The sequence below is a fragment of the Pteropus vampyrus genome, unplaced genomic scaffold (assembly GCF_000151845.1).
Source record: "Pteropus vampyrus isolate Shadow unplaced genomic scaffold, Pvam_2.0 Scaffold152, whole genome shotgun sequence".
NCBI classification, from domain to species: Eukaryota; Metazoa; Chordata; class Mammalia; order Chiroptera; family Pteropodidae; genus Pteropus; species Pteropus vampyrus.
Genome location: NW_011888933.1, coordinates 3,276,749 through 3,293,120, shown reverse-complemented (window position 1 = coordinate 3,293,120; position 16,372 = coordinate 3,276,749). Strand labels below are relative to the sequence as shown.

At 36.8% G+C, this 16,372-nt stretch overlaps 1 protein-coding gene across 1 annotated transcript in view; it reads left to right on the top strand.

Annotated features, from left to right (window-relative positions):
• The window catches only part of PARD3B (par-3 family cell polarity regulator beta), a 948,153-nt gene that overhangs the window by 841,619 nt on the left and 90,162 nt on the right, over positions 1-16,372 (top strand). The window contains exon 21 of the mRNA XM_011369686.2: positions 10,379-10,514. Coding sequence (XP_011367988.1) covers positions 10,379-10,514 — 136 coding nt within the window. The remainder of the gene's footprint in view (positions 1-10,378; positions 10,515-16,372) is intronic.

Genomic DNA, 16,372 nt, shown 5'->3' with positions numbered 1-16,372 from the left:
GACCTTTGCTCTCCTTTTCTCCACCAGGCCCTTTCTGCCCTACCCAAGAAGAGCTAATCACCCTCTCTGAGCTACTGCAGGACTCCATTACCTTTCATGATACTTCCTCATCATAATTGCCACGTTGCCAAGTAACTCTTTAGTTCTCTCTCCATCTCCCCCCGAACAAGGTCGAAATCTCTGAAGGTCAGGTTCTGGGTCTTAATCACCTTTACATCACGAGGACAAGGGACACAGCAATGTTTAACAGTACATACAAGTTTAAATAAACATACATCTGTAAACTTTCAGAGGGTTATTAGAAAACTTTTATAAAAGCAGTCGATATAAGTTTGATACCAATTTATTACTCTTCATTCTATTCTGAAAGAATCATCGCCATGCTCCTACAAAGGATTAGTGGGAATCTAAACGTCTTTTAAAAACAACTGAAGAAGTCCATAGGAGGTGATAATATAAGCTGTCTCTATCCCATAAATCCCTGATGTCAGAAGGTCAGCATGAGGTTCCAGGGTTACCAGAACTCACTTTATGCCCAAACAAATGAGAGTTGCGGGATAGTCTTAGATTCGACACCTTTTGGAACCTAAGTAAATGTTAACTTTTTATGTGACTCTTTAGAGTTGGGAATCTGTTAAAATTGAGTAATTATTAGAACCCTATTTAAAATAGCTAGAGCTCAGCATCCATGCGTTTAGAGTGTAAAAGGAATGAAAGGAATTGGATAACAGCAAAATGTTCTTAAATTCTTGGACTCGATTGATTTTATGCTAGTCATATCAGAATACTGCATCTAGAATTCTATGCTTACGGATTAGTATTATATAGCACCATATAGGTGATTACTAAGATCTGCCCTACAATCACATACCTGGGGGAACCATGCATCCCTTCTGGGTGTTTAGACAATTATTATATGTTCCTTTAATAGCTGGGTAAGGACTAGTTTATATATGTATGTATTTAGAAGGCTTTGTCTCCTAACATTTAGTATTGAGCTCCTAATCGCAATTTAACCTTCTTTCAATTGAAAACCTTGTTTTTTTAAAATATATTTTCTTTGTCACTTTTATTAGTTTCCCAACCTTTTCCATTGGAAGGGAAAACAATCTCATCATGTGAGTGAAAAATTACTGTTTTAATCTACTGACATTTAGTTACCATGACATACAGTAGCCTACCCTGACTGATATAATGCTCTAAATTAAAAAACCACCGTGAAAGCTCTAAATCATTTAAAATGTCCTTGTTTTCCCTTAAAAATTTGTACTCAATTAGGCCTTATTTCTTTACTGTCTGAAAGGAAAGGTCTCGGTGTCCACCTTTGGGAATCAGTGGCCTTTGATGGTATTCTGTGATCCCTTGGGAGACCAAATGTGTTCTTTCCTCTGAGGAAAAGGGGATTTTATGGAAGCCCAGGAAATTCCCAAGGTTTTATGGCCCGCAGCCCACAAAAGCTTATTTTTCCCAGAATTGATCCTGAAAGTTTAATCCACATCTAAATGTCAGATATGTATTTCTGAAACTCAAGCTGTGTTTGATTTAAGCCTAGAAGATAATAATTTCATCTTGCAAGTCCTGCGATTGTTGATCAGAATTTCTTTGAGAAGGGCGTGTGCGTGTGTGTGTTGTGTGTAATATCATAAATTTGCTCAAGTAACTATAGTTTAGTTACTTATATATAGTTTTATATATAGTTTAACTATAGTTTTATTGTGTGTAATATCATAAATTTGCTCAAGTAACTATAGTTTGTTGCTTATATGTAAGCGACAAAAGTTTATTTCTTCTTAAATCATCTTTCGATCCACTCAAGAACGTGAATAAGAGTTAAAATAATGCAAGTTTTATAGGTTTCTTCCATGTACCTTTATATAAATATTTTCCTAACTTTATTTTGAACCATAAAATGCTTCAAGAAAACTTATAACGTTTCATGTGGAATCATGTCCTAAGATTAGTTTCTAAAGCCATTACGTGAGACAGAAGTTGTGAGTAGTCAGAATAAATCTTGAAAAACACTTGAGGAGAGTGCCATTTTGGAACCTACCTAGACTCTTTCACCAAACCCACCCAACAGTATTTCTTTTAGCACTGCATCAGATGACTGTCCCCTAGTTGAGCACCAGCTAAAGTAATTGGCTTGCATATAAGGGGCCATGCTGTACAATGCATATCTTGAAACACTGGAATTATGTTCAGAACAATGTAAAGCTTAAATTATGAGAGGTGCTCAGGAACCAACACCAGCTGAGGGAAACCAACTCAGCTCATGGCCAGGGGCATATGCTCATTACATGGAATGGCCAATGGGCACAGTATCGCTCCTTAAATTGTTATTTTCCCAGATCCTCAGTTTTGTCTAAGCTTAGATATTTGATGCATCAGTTAAATACAGTTGTGATGCAATGTCACTATACTTCAGCCATGTAAGAACAACTGTAACTACATGAATTATAACAGAAAGCATGGTTTGTTTATCATCTTTAGTAAATGACATGGTAGATGCACAGTTCCAAATTGATCCAAATCTATTTTTCTTTGTATCTGTGTACGCTTGTTTTGCAAAGATGTAGAGTAGAAATGAAGGGCTAATTTTGCAGCCATCCAATGTGAACTTTTCAACCATATTTTAAAATCTTTCTTAAGCAACAAAAATTACCATATGAAACATTTGATAAATTCCTTCTGTGACCTCCACATGCTTTGTATTGTTAATAAAATTGGCAGAATGTCTCAAGACAATATGTATCATATGCTTATACATACTTTGAATGTGTCCAATATTTGTGTAAATTACTTAAGTCTTAAAAACACTGTCCTATGTTGGAGGAAATACCTTAGAATCCTATTCAAAATATGAATGACTGAAATGGATATTTTATGACTAATGGCAAAACTAGCTTCTGAAATTTGAACACAGCCAGGAGGTCATTGTACAGTATCAGAATAATGCAATTATGTGTTGCAGGCTTATAATGGTGAGTTGAAGCTGTGAATAATAATAACATGTGTTGTTGAGTTGTGAATAACAATGTCAGTACCACTCCTAAGGAATTTCCACCTTGCTAGAAATGGAGATAGGGAAGTAGAATGTTCTAACTAGAGACATTCTGCTTAGAGATTGGCCTTGCCTTGTCTCAAGTGATGAAAAGCAAAAGTAGAGCAATGCCTTTTATCAGAAGAGGAGACGACATTGATCTGGTGAGATTCTTAGTCACGATGATCAATCACATGGGAGAAAGTTGTCCTTCATGCATCAATGAGATTACTTTCAATGACAAGTAGTAGCTGTGTGGTTCATGGTGTGAGCAGAAATGCTTACTGTTATGCAATCAAAAGTGCCCAGGGAAGGGGGCCTTTATTTCCACTAAGGCTTGATTCACTGAGGGTCAAGGTCCAGTCCAGGGTGAAGATTTCCAGGACAAATCTTCAAGATATAGGAATCAGAAGTCAGTTCACCAAACTAGAGATGGAAAAACCAAGACAAGGATCTCAAAGAGAACAGAGGCTGAAATAAGGAAACATGTTGAGAAAGACAAAAGGTCAGACTCAGGTTGCCATGGCAAAGTCAGGAGCCCAGGTAAGCCAAATCACATTGTGAGATTGTTACTTCTAGGTGAGACTGCCACAGCAGCATCGGGATGGTGGGCACAGACTGTGTTCTGGATTACAGGCTGCGCTAATACGTCCTCGAGCTCCGTGGTTTTTCTTCTTTATGACCCTACTTGCATATCAACCTCTCCACACTGGCTTTTCAGCTTCCCCACAAGACCCTGACATGAGGAGTAATTTTGCTGAACTCTTTAAAATTTGTACAAATAAATACTTTTCAAAGTTATATATTAGCATAGAGCACAGGTTTTTCCTCGTATTCTGCCACCAGTTTTCAATGTGACATTAAATATTCTCTTAAAATGTCTAACCTTATTTCTTCACCTATCAAAAAGAAGTATAATGTCAGAGATAATTGATAAAAGTATTCCTAAAAGCAAAAGGTGATTCTAAGCATGGAAAATTTGTTTTTGTCTGTTAATATTGTTCACCCTTTCTCTAAACTTATTACTCTAAGTATAGGAATTTTTAGACAGTCATAGTAAGCAAAGGGTTCTTAGAGTAATTGTTTAACCAACAATATAACTTAAATCTGATGGAAGTTAAATTTCCATAAGAGGAAAGGCATTTTCTTGTTATTTGGGGAAACTTTTTAGCAAACATAATTGAAAATGGGGACCACCATCTTAAATAGTAATGAATTTGGGAAGAAATTAAAAAGAAGAATTCCCAAATATTCTTCATTAGTAGTCAGCTATAAGTCGCCAAATTTCACTGGACTAAACTGAAAAATGTTACTTGCCAATGTACCTTTGAAAAAATTGGTATTCTTTATTAGAAATTGGAGGCAGGGAAAAGATAATTTACATAATAATAAGTTTTACTGAATATTTACACGAGATCATCTTCAGAGCTTTTCAGGGCTAAAATGTTATTTGAAGAAGTTAATAGAATTAAGCCCCATTAAAAGCCATTATTTATTATTTGATCTTTAGTATATATGGGCACACTATATAAGTGTATTTTTATTATGGAATGTTAAATCTGTAGAGTATTAATGTGAGTGCTCTTGGGCTATAGTTTCCGTGGATCTTCAAAAGGCTTTTGAATTAATGATCCTGAGTGGCATTTATAAGAATCTCTCAAAACTTTTACTTGACAGAAATCTTTATCACCAATAGAAAATAAGTAACAGTTGTGTCCATGACTATCTGTCTTCAGCTGAATATTCTTTTTCAGGACCTAGTTTGAGATTTAAAATAAAATTAGTAAAATAAGATTGCATATGGATTTTATTATATTTTACATTTTATTTTCTTTATGTTATCAAGAACATGAATGCCACATAATCTCAGGTACTTGGAGAGCTCTGTTTCTACTTTGAAAAATAAATATTCTGTTTTCTCAGGCAGAACCATGGTACTACTAAATTTGAAGTTTACAGGACAACAATAACATCTTGGCATTCTTGAAAGGTACAAAGGTGTTTTACTTTACTCCATTACTTTCAAGAGACTAACCCTTTTTGAGAAAACCTTTAAAATTCTAGCCTTTTGTAAGTACAGAAAGATTAAATCATATTTCTATAATTAAAAATTTTATGATGAAATTTAAAATAACATTTTTACGGTAACTTCATAAAAACTTAAAAAATCTATCAAACTCCAAACTCAAAAACAGTCCCTATTCTATTGACAGTTGTTCATATGCATTCATCTGATTTAAATAGTTTTATTCAGTGAGTTTGTAAAGGTTATCACATCTAGTACCTACAAATGAGGGCTGTACTCACCAAAGGCAAACAAACACCTCTCCTTCAAAATGAAAAGCTGCATGTCTTGAGGCTCTCTGAAAATAACACAGCTCTTTGGAATTAACCGAATACAATTTAATCGTAGTTGAGGTGCATGTATTTACATACATGCCCATTTGGGCTTACACACAAAGTCATCGAAGATTAATTCACAAGTCCAACAATGGTTCTTTGGCAATGATCAGCTCCCTTTCATTCAGTCAGTGGTGAACTTTACCAGGAGCAGTCCTGGCTGCCATTCAATCCTGGTCCTGATCCAGAGTTTATTTCTTTCATCTTTGTCTTATGTTGATTCTCTCTTGCACCCCATTCAGTTTAATACCAGTTTCCCACATAAGCCTGTTAGAGATGTAATATTAATTACCCAGAAATCTCAGTCTGCAATTGCTTTAACATCATTCTTTAATAAATACAGACTTCATTGCATGTATTTCTATTACTTTAGCTACTTTTATTTCTATTTTTATTGCACAGATCTGTGCAAATAAAAATATATCAAAAAGTATGGCTATAAATGTGCTCTGCTAAATTCCTTCTGCCTTGACATGCCTGTGAACTGCTGCTACAAAATGCCTGCTGCATTTTAATGTCTTTCTTAAAAGGCAACATGATATGGTAGAAATAACACTGGCTTTGGATTCACACAACTCCTGGTCCACCATTCAACAATTGTGCTACTTAACTTCTCTGAGCTTTGGTGTACTTGTCTGAAATGTCAGTAACAATGTCATCCTACAAATTTGACTGAGGAGTAAATTAGATGAAGTATGTAAAGCATAAGTGTTATACTTAGGACATTAGAGGAACTTAATAAATATTAGTTTCTTTTCTCCACCCTGCAGCAGTAATGGGAGGAGACTATAACACTCATTTAAAAATGTGCTTGTTGAGTTAATTATGAAGTAAGAAGAATAAGGCTAAATTTCAAAGGAGCAGATAATTTCATACTGTGATATTTATTGCATGTGGGCGTGTATTACCATAGGTGGCTATGAAGAAAAAGACATGGTTTCTGAACTTCATTATAACTTTAAACTCTGTCCAGCTCTAAAGTATTATAAGAAGAGCCTGTTTTACTACACATCTGCCTTTAAAGGCATAGGCAGTATATATTTGCAAGATATCACTATAATATAAATCTGTTTTTGTTATACTGTTTAAATTCATTTAACATAACATTTTAGCACATTTAAAGTATAGGAGTGGCATTGATCACCTACATATGGATACAGCTATAGTAGAAACTTTTTTTGAATAAGAATGGCTAACTTCATGCAATAAACAATACAGAAAGCCTAATTTTCTTACTAGCAACTTGGAAATGTGGTTATTGATGCTTTACCTGATTTTATATGGTTGTAAGAGTATTTGAGTTACATCATAATTTGAAGTTATTAGGCAAAAGATTCCTTAGAATCATTACTGCTAAGTTTCATAAGGCCAAGAAAATAGAACAGATAACATGTAAGAGAGGAATGAAAACGGGAGTCCTCAGTAAGTCTTTAAGGACTAGACGTAAGTTTTACTCTGGTCCAGTATGTTGCTAAGGGACCTGGTCTCGAAGATATAAATAAGATGAAGGAGGAAACGTAGGCTGGAAGGCAGTACCTAATAGTGGAAATACTCGTCTTTGAAGTCAAACAGACTTTATTCATCGCCTAGTAGCCATGAGTGTCAAATTCCTCCTCTCTATGGAACAGAACAATAAAACCTATCTTTCAATATTCACTTGATGTTTTGGGATATTTGCAGTACCTGCTACACAAAAATAAAAATAAATTCAAATGTCAGCTCCTGGGGATTGGTAGTGGATTTCTAAAGTTCTCAGTTGAGAAGGATTCTGAGGTTATATCTAGTCTCAGTGGGAAAGAATGCTGGAATTGATTAGTGATGTCTGCTCTGGGCAGAAATTGGAGTAACTAAAAGTCTATATCAATAGTATCAATATATTTACTATGTAAGTTTCTATAAATTATAACTATTATGGTTATTGCTGATATTGTGACAAAGTTTTTTGTTTTTTTTTTTAATATTACTCTTCAAATTGCTACATCCTCAACACAAAATGGAATCAATGAACTGCTTTGGTGACGATAGCTGTGTATATCATTTTTATTGATGTGATGGAGAACTTGTGTATAGTATCTTCAGAGAACTTAAAAATGAAATCAGAATTTGCTATTCCTAATTTTATTCTGTAAAACACCTACTTGGATAAAAAAATTGATATAGATTTTAAAGGTAGAGTGGAGACTGGACAGAAAAAAAAAGAGAGATAATGTTGAAATATAGTCCCACATTATCATGACAGGTTTGCACAGTGTCCCATATCATTTTTAAAAATAGTCACACAAGGGAGAAGATACAACATGTTTTGCACTTAGATGGTCCTTGACTTTCCCGACTTTTTCCCTGTTTTTTTCCTCTTAGGCCAGATTTCTTTTCTGGGTAAATAGTCATGTTTCCTGTCAGCCATAGGAGATTTTCTGAATCCTAAACAGCTGATTTTATATTCTCGCCCCATTCCCTCTATCTGAGAACTGAAATCTGATCAAACCCATATTTTTAAATTTATGTGTTTATAGGCCTATGGAAGACTAGTTTACAGTCTGAGTCTGAATTTTTTTTAAAAATTTCACCACAAATGTAGTAAAATGGTAGGAGTTTTTAAAACAGTGCCTTATCAGTTTCTTTTTTCTTTTTCTTTTTTTCTTTTATTACTGATGACTTCATTCTGCTTGAATTCAATGCTTCAGTTTCTTTGGGTAAACTAATAGATTATGTATGTGATGTTTGCACTGTGTTGATTGAACTCATCTGGTGAGTTTGAGCACAGCTCATGCATTCACGTAATCGGCAGAAGCGTGCACATTGGATTCACGCAGCATAGACAGGTCATAATGCTCAAGAGCGAGGGAAGCTGTTCAAAATAGAGCTGTGATGATTTCCTCCTTTCCCATTGTTCAGGAAAGCGTTATCAGGCCTTCAAGTTTTATCTTATTGTTATTTTTTTCAACTGCTCAAGGAAAACTTTAGCTTTTTAAAAAAATGCATAGAAAAGAAACAGAATTAGAACTATTTTGAGAGTTTTAAAATACATTTTGAGGAAAAATAAAGGTATGTGATCTGTGAGAGTTTGTCTTAAATGCATCAACTACTTGATGTCTGTAGAGGACATAGGCAGCCCCAAACCCTATACTAACTTTTTAGAAAGGTTGTTAGACATCAACACTTGGGCCTGCTTTCAGTCAACTTACAATCTAGTTTGGAAAGAATGCTTTTCCTTCAAAACATGTTTACTCACCATTTTCTTTTTATGGTTTATAAGTATAATTTTTAAATGTTTTAACAAAATAGTAGATGACCTATTTCTATTGCTTTCAGAAATCTAATTTTATCAGATAGCTCATTTAAACTTAAAACTCTACTGTTTTGCAGAAACCTTTGGGGCATGTAAACCTCTTCATACTGGGGCCCCTGCCTGCTTTTCACAGTCACACCTATCTCTCTGCTCTGCTCCCTCCCGTGTACTAGAGCAGTGATTCTCACATACCCTTGAACATGATAATCATTATAGTTAATAAGTTGCTACAAATTGAGTTAAAGTACCAAAATTTGCAAATGATATACTTTTTGTCATTTATTAGAGTAAATTCAAAATATCCCTGAAGTCATCAGCACTCACTTTTATTCTAAATTTTATTTCCTGTATGAGAGAGGGAAGAGAGTATATATCACCTGATATCTGTGTAAGGCAGGACAAAAGAGGTTGAGGACCACTGCTTGCCCAAAATGACTTATTTGCCTTCCCCCTAAGAAAGATGCTTTCTCATTTCTGTTCTTTGCGTTTGCCTCTCTCTCTACCTGGAATTCCTTCATCTCACTTGTCCAGCTGTTGAGTCCCTATGCATCCTTCGAGATTTAGCTAAAGTATCACCTCCTCAACGGAGGCGTCTGTGATCTTCTTCCATGGCCCTTCTCTCACTTCGTCAAAGTTTAAACAGTCTCTGTTTTCCACACCACTTGTGCAGGCCTCTGTTATAGCCACTGTCACAATGGATTATAGTCTTCTGTGTCACTTTCAGTCCTCTACCTCCTAGACTATGTGCTTTTGGCAGACAAGGACTGTGAACTGTTCATTTTTACTTTCCCAGATCTTAACATAAGGTTTGACACAATAGGGCACTAAGTTATGCCTGAGATGAACCAAAGAAATTGAACAACTGTTGAGATCTGCCTATCACATCCTCTTGTTTCCCAGCCCTGAATCGTGTCACATAGTGTTGGTTCTGTTGAAACGATCGGGACAAATACAAGCTAAAAAGGAGCCACTGGCTGACCAGTTTGGGGTTGGGTAGATGAGTAATGCCTGGAGAAGCTATAATGCCTGAGAAGAAGAAGTGTCTAAAGTGAGAGAGGAAAACTTTAGACAAGTAACCAAGGTGGCACCTTCTACTATCACCAGCTTTTTTTTTCTTTCTACTTCTTGGCATGGCTTCCACCTTTTCTTCTGTCTCTATGCCTAGGCTGTTCCCATATATTGATAGGTACCTCACCCCCTACTCCAAAAATTTGTGAGTCTCCTTAAAAATGAACACTGGCACATGCCAACTCTGTGTCACATCCAACCTTCAGGTCAAATAACTGGTCTCAAATAAGCAACAGTTATTTGGGAAAATGAGATGCCGACATTAAAATGTAACCAAACTTTGTGGGTATGATTAAAAGTGTGATGGCTCCTTTAATTGCTCTAAAAGTCAGGACCTTATCTTACCTTCTTACGCAAAAGGCGTTTATTAATCCCAAACCAGATGTTCTGACCCTTGGAGCTAACGGCATGCATTAACGACTGTTTTTGTTCATTTTTATTATTATTACACAGTTTTCCTAATATATTTGAATAATATTATTGAATCCTCCAAATGTAGACATCAGCTCCTTTAATAAGATTAAAAGGTGCATTTCCAGGATGACATACACTGTGTGACTGTGTTTGTTTATGTCCTGTAGTGGCCGTCCCATGAGTGGAAGTGCTGACCGCATTCAGAGGTTGCGGAAGGAGTATTATCAGGCTCGGAGGGAAGGTTTTGCATTATATGAGGACGACGAAGGAAGAGCAAGGCCATCTGATTATGACCTTCACTGGGTAAGTCCATGCCTGATTCCAATTTACTGAGATAGTTTAGAGCAGAAGAACATGAACAAGAATGTTCTGTACATATCAAGTTGTATTTAGATCACTTGGGTTTTATAGGTATATGAACATTACCCCAACCACAGCCATCTTCTCCCACAGAAGTTGTTTACATAAATCGAACCACACTAATGCACAGTAGTTTATTTTAATTGCTCTCATATTTACTCCCTGTTGCACTTGTACACCATCTTGGGGTGGAGCAGATGTTTGCTGTTTTAAAGAAGACAAGGAATCTTTGTCATTCTGTACTGAGCCTTAGTCCTTGCCCTTCATCGCTCGGTCTCAGCCATCTGGGCAGTCATTAATAGAACATACAATATAAGTCATCTTGCCTTTGGAAAATGGTTATTAGAAGTAAATTTCAGAAGGATTATCTTCAGAGATATCAGCTGTTTGTATATTGCATTTGAACAATTCCCATTTTGCTGGTCTTACTAGTATACTAATATAATTTTATTTTGAGATAAGAACAGATTTTGTATTAGAGGATTCCTTTTGCCAAATCCTTTAACATGTGAGAACAGAAATGAATATTGTCACCTCTAAAGAAATAATCTTTGGTTTTTTTCAGGATAGCATGATTCATTCTCCTATCTTTTTCAAGAAGGCAAGGCTGTACTTACAAAGTACACTTGACTCTTGAGCATCTACAAAAATGCCCCAGAAGAGGGTGCTTAGAGTTTGATTAAAAGTACATTTCACATACTTAGAATAGTGCCTGAAACTGAGTTTTGGTGTTCAATAAATGTTAGCTCTCATTCTTAGTGTCATGACTGGAGCAGAGCTGTATGTGGTAATAGTAATGTCCTCATTGCGAGTCAGCTCTCACTCACCCTCTTTGATGATTACTGCCTTCTACTACAGTTTTGAGTGCTTTTTTGAGAACCACAAAGGAACTCTCTTATCCCTGGTGGCCACTAAAGGCACCAGCTCTTCTGAAGGATGAATCTATTAAAGGAAAGTTTCCTTTTTGATTTTCACACTCCTATTTATGCTCCTGAGGTCAGGGTTGGGAGAGCAGAGTCCAGGGATTCAGCCGATTCCCTCTAGCTTTCACGGCAGTGCTATGGCATCTCACGTGCGGCACTCAGCACTTTTACACTGGTGTTTAAAAGTCAGTTTCAGCACCTATCACTGTTGTGCAGAGCAGCTCCTTGACCCAGTAGATTCTTCCATGTATGGTGGAGTTTAAAAAAAAAACTAATCAGGAGTGCACAGTATGGATTGGCAATCTCCAACCAAATGGCCTCAGCCTCTTCCAGAAGTAGGTACCCTGTGACTAGAGATCAGAACAAACAGCTATTTATTGGCTTCATTACATGATGACATTTACAGTGATGAGACAACTGGTCACTTAGATTCTCAGTAACAGAAGAGAAAGATTTCCACAGAATAACAATGCAGATAACAATTCAGTTTATTTCAAACTGAATTGAGATCGAGTTACTGACTTTTATGAGAGACTCTGCTCCCTCAAATAAGCAACAAAATAAAGAGAAGCTGTCTCCACCATAACAAAAACAGAGCACCCCGTCCAATGCACAGAAAGGGCCTCCATCCCAAAACTATTATGAGCAAAGTAAGGCAAGTAATTTTCAGATTATGCAATCCTGATTTTTACATTATTTAATTTGATTTTTTTATATCATGCTGAACAGATGAAAATGCTTAACCTTCGTGAAACTTAAAGTTTCTGACCTTCACCAAACCTGAGCTAGATAACTACACACTTGGGTCTTTCCTATCTTAATGATTCTATTTTTATGCCATGCAAAAGTATACCTAGACGAACAATCCAGTAGGTAAAGAAGTATCTCTATTTAAATTCATGTTTCCCGTGCTCGGATTTGTTGAGCGTTGCCAAAAGTGACTGATTTTACATTTCCCAGACAATTGGAGACTAAAGCTTCCCAAAGGGATGCCTGAGAAATGTGTTGTCGTAAAAGACGAGTGCTTTGTCATTGCCCGAGATATTCCAAATCAGGGATTAGAATCTCAGCATCCTTTCCCGTCCTCTTCCCAAGCCAAGGGAAAACACTAGTATCTTTTGTCCAGCATAGGCCTGAGAAATTGCACCATTGTCTTGCCACTTTTGGGGAGATCTAGGAAAGCAAGTTTAGAAAGTTAACATTTCATTTGTTAGCCAGACCCAGCAAGGCAGCTTTTATGAGACTATGGTTCCTCGATTGAACTGTTCTTCAGTATCACTTATTAAAATCTGATCAACAGTCCGTGAAAGGGAGGAGTGGAGCCCAAGAGAGGGCACCCCAGGTGCTTCTCCAGGTGGTTCTCAAAGTTTCTGGCCCACAATTCTAAAAAGAAGCCATTGACTCCAATTGCTTTAGTAAGCACCAAGGTAGTTCAGTTTCTTTAACAATATCATTACATGGACCAGCATCATCAGAAAGTATTTTCATGGACTCAGAACTCTCCAAGCCCAGTACCTCAGCTTGAGAGGCCTGACAATTATTCCCTGGAGTCACACTATTCTGAATAACTTCTGAACTATCAAGAAGGAAATTAAGAAGATGAGTTACCTAATAACTCCTTTTAAACTAGTTTTTAAATAGGCCAGAAAAAATGTAAATATGACCACAAAAATCTTCAAAGCCAAAATGATAAAAGCAATCACTTGATTACAATCTATGATTATTTTTTAAAAGGAAATATATTTTTGTCAGTGAGACTAATAATCTTTCTTCAGCCAGCCTTGGACTTTTGGATCTGCCCAGGCCATCCTGTTGGTGGTTCACTCCAGTATCACACCTGCCCAGTGGCCCAAAGCTAAAGATTTCTCCCGCTATTCTCTTGGATTCTCATTTGCTCTCACATCATTCTCTAGTATAGCAAGATATTAGCTTCTAATATGAGCTCAGAGAGATAGCAGTAATTCTGTTGCAGGCAGAGTATGCAGTTAGGGGTGCTAGGAAAGCTGTAGAGACCATAAAAGAGTTGCCTCAGCCGACATACTTTGTTTTTTCCTCTCGAATTTGGTGTTTTTCTTTTCCCCAAAGGAGCTCCTCATTTATTCACCTCATTTGTGTTAAAATAAGTGAATACAAACAGATTTCAGGATTTGTAAATATGGACATGAGACCTTAAAAATCTTTTCAGCCAGTCTGTTTTGTAGCTGTTTTCCCATCTAGGCTTTGAAAAGCTGTAAAAAACAAGTTGGGAGAATTTCAATGGCTGCGAGTGAAAAGGCCTGGCAAGTTTTTATAGGCCCAATTAAGTGAGCAAGATATGCTAGCTGCGAAATGTTAATATTTGCCAAAATAAAACGTAATACCTGTTATCTGCTGGTATTTTATTTTATGTAAAACTTAAGACTGTCACAGTCCTCTGGTAATAAGCTGTTTTTTTTTTTTTTTTTTTTTTTATGTTTTATTTTGTTTTGTTTTGTTTTCTTAGCAGGTAAAGATTATCTGCTTATTTAATAGCAACATGAATATGTTATAAGTAATTTCAGAAATGAGATGACTCAAGAGTTTTCTAAATATATTAGTACCTTTATTATTGTCTTTTTTCAAGAGCTGCATGGAATATATCATAGCCCCTTCCACCTACCTTTTTCTGTTGTTTTTTAACTCTTTGGCTAAATTAGAATGTTTATCTATAGAGGGAGTTTGTAGACACATGGATGAGAAGGAGGTATGCTAGTTTCTGATGTCATAAAAGACATGGTGATTTATCTTTCTGGCAAAGGGGATTGGTTCGGGAAGGTGATGGTTGAGTGAGTGAATGAAAACATTCTGAAAGATTTGTTCACCCTATCGCAAAGTTGGTCTAGGAACCAACTTGAGGGAACATTCTTGGCAGCTATCTGGATGATGAAAGACACATCCGGTGAATTCTGTAGTCAGAAGAAAGAGAGAACAAGATGCTGAGATCATGCTAACCATCTTGAGAAAGGGATTTAGGATGGAATGTGCAATAGCCACACAAGTATAAAAAGCATCAGAAGGTTATTTTCTAAACATGAGAAATAAGAAAAATGAGCTTCTGCTGTCAGTGGGCCAATACAAGCATAGAGACTGGTCTGTCTTTTTCCTTCTCTGCCCCTTAAAGGCATCTGATAAAAACTGAGGACATTAATAAACAATTTTAGACAAATCAATGGTTCTTAAATTGCAAAGAACAGAAACCTCATTCAAACTGGCTTAAGCAAAAAAGGAGATTGTGTTGGCTTATATGACTTTAAAGTCCATAGGCATGTCTGACTTCAGACAAAGCTAGATCCAGCTTCTCTGTACAGGCCATCAGGAGTCTTTCTCCCTCTCTCAGCTTTGTTATTCTCTCTGTAGGCACCTTCTCAGGGGGCTTCCCCACATGGTGACATGTTTATAGGCAATCCCCAATCTAGAAATAAATTGTGTTTCCGAAACTTACTTAGAAATTGGCAGTGTGGAACTGGCAATGGCTTCCCCTAAGAGAAAAAAGAAAAAATGATAGCTGGTAGGATCCCAGACCACTAAAAAGCCCACTAAAATCCCATAACTTCATGCTAGTCACAGAACAGTTACCTAGCAGCAGGAGCAGGGAGCCATCTGAGCCACGGGTGGAGAAGGAAACTCCCTTCTTACCTCTTTCCTGGACACACTTAAAAAAAAAAAAAAATTTTACCGTGGTAACATTGGTTAATGAAATCCAGTAAATTTCAAGTGTACAATTCAGCAGTAAGGCATATGTATATTACGTTATGTGTTGACCACCCATAGTTAAATTTCTTTCTGTCACCACATATTTGACTCCTTTACCCCGTCTACCTCCCTCCTCCCCTGACTCCCTACCCTCTGGTAACCACTAGTCCATTGTCCATGTCCATGAGTCTTTGTTCGTCCTGTTCATTTGTTGCTTTTAGGTTTATATTCCATATATAAATGATATCATATGATTTTCAACTTTTTCTGTCTGGCTTATTTTGCTTAGCATGATTATCTTGAGGTCCATCCATGTTGTCGCAAATGGCAGTATTTCATCACTTCTTATGGCTGAGTAATATTCCATTGTATATATGTACCACTGCTTCTTTATCCAATCATCTATTGTAGAACACTTCGGTTGCTTCCATGTCCTGTGAATAATGCTACTATGAACATCGGTGTACAAATACCTTTTCGGATATGTGTTTTCAAGTCTTTGGGGTAAATACCCAGTAGAGAGATTACTAGATCATACGGTAGATCAATTCTTAGTTTTTTGAGGAACCTCCATATTGTTTTCCATTGCAGCTGTACCAATTTCCAGTCCCACCAGCAGTGTATAAGGGTTCCTTTTTCTCTGCATCCTCTCCAACATTTGTTATTACTTGTCCTGTTGATAACAACCATTTTAACAGGCGTGAGATGTTATCTCATTGCTGGACACACTTTCGAGGTGTTCTCTAGCCCCTTCCTATCTCCCAGTAATTAAGAGTGTCTCCCCAAGTGACCCATCCTCACTTAAGCCCACCTTTTCCCACAAGGTGCTCAGGAGTCCAAAGTTACCTCTCTGCCCATTCCCCCTGAAATTTACCATACTTTCAAGTGCAGTTCATCTCAGCTAAACTTTGGGGGAAAATAATCTGACCCATAAAGGTCCTTAACACTCCCTGAGAGACTTCTCTGTTTAAAGAAGACACTGGATTAACCCTTATGATTAAGTGCAACATTAGGCACTGTAGGGAAAGTCCATGAGGAGGAAGCAGAAAAAGAGCTAATGGAATCTACCCCTGGGAACTGTCCCTTTATGAAACAGAGCAGGAAGGACCTGTGGCTGTTGGGTTGTAGTCCTGACATCTTGTTGCTGCTCCACAGACTTAATGTTCT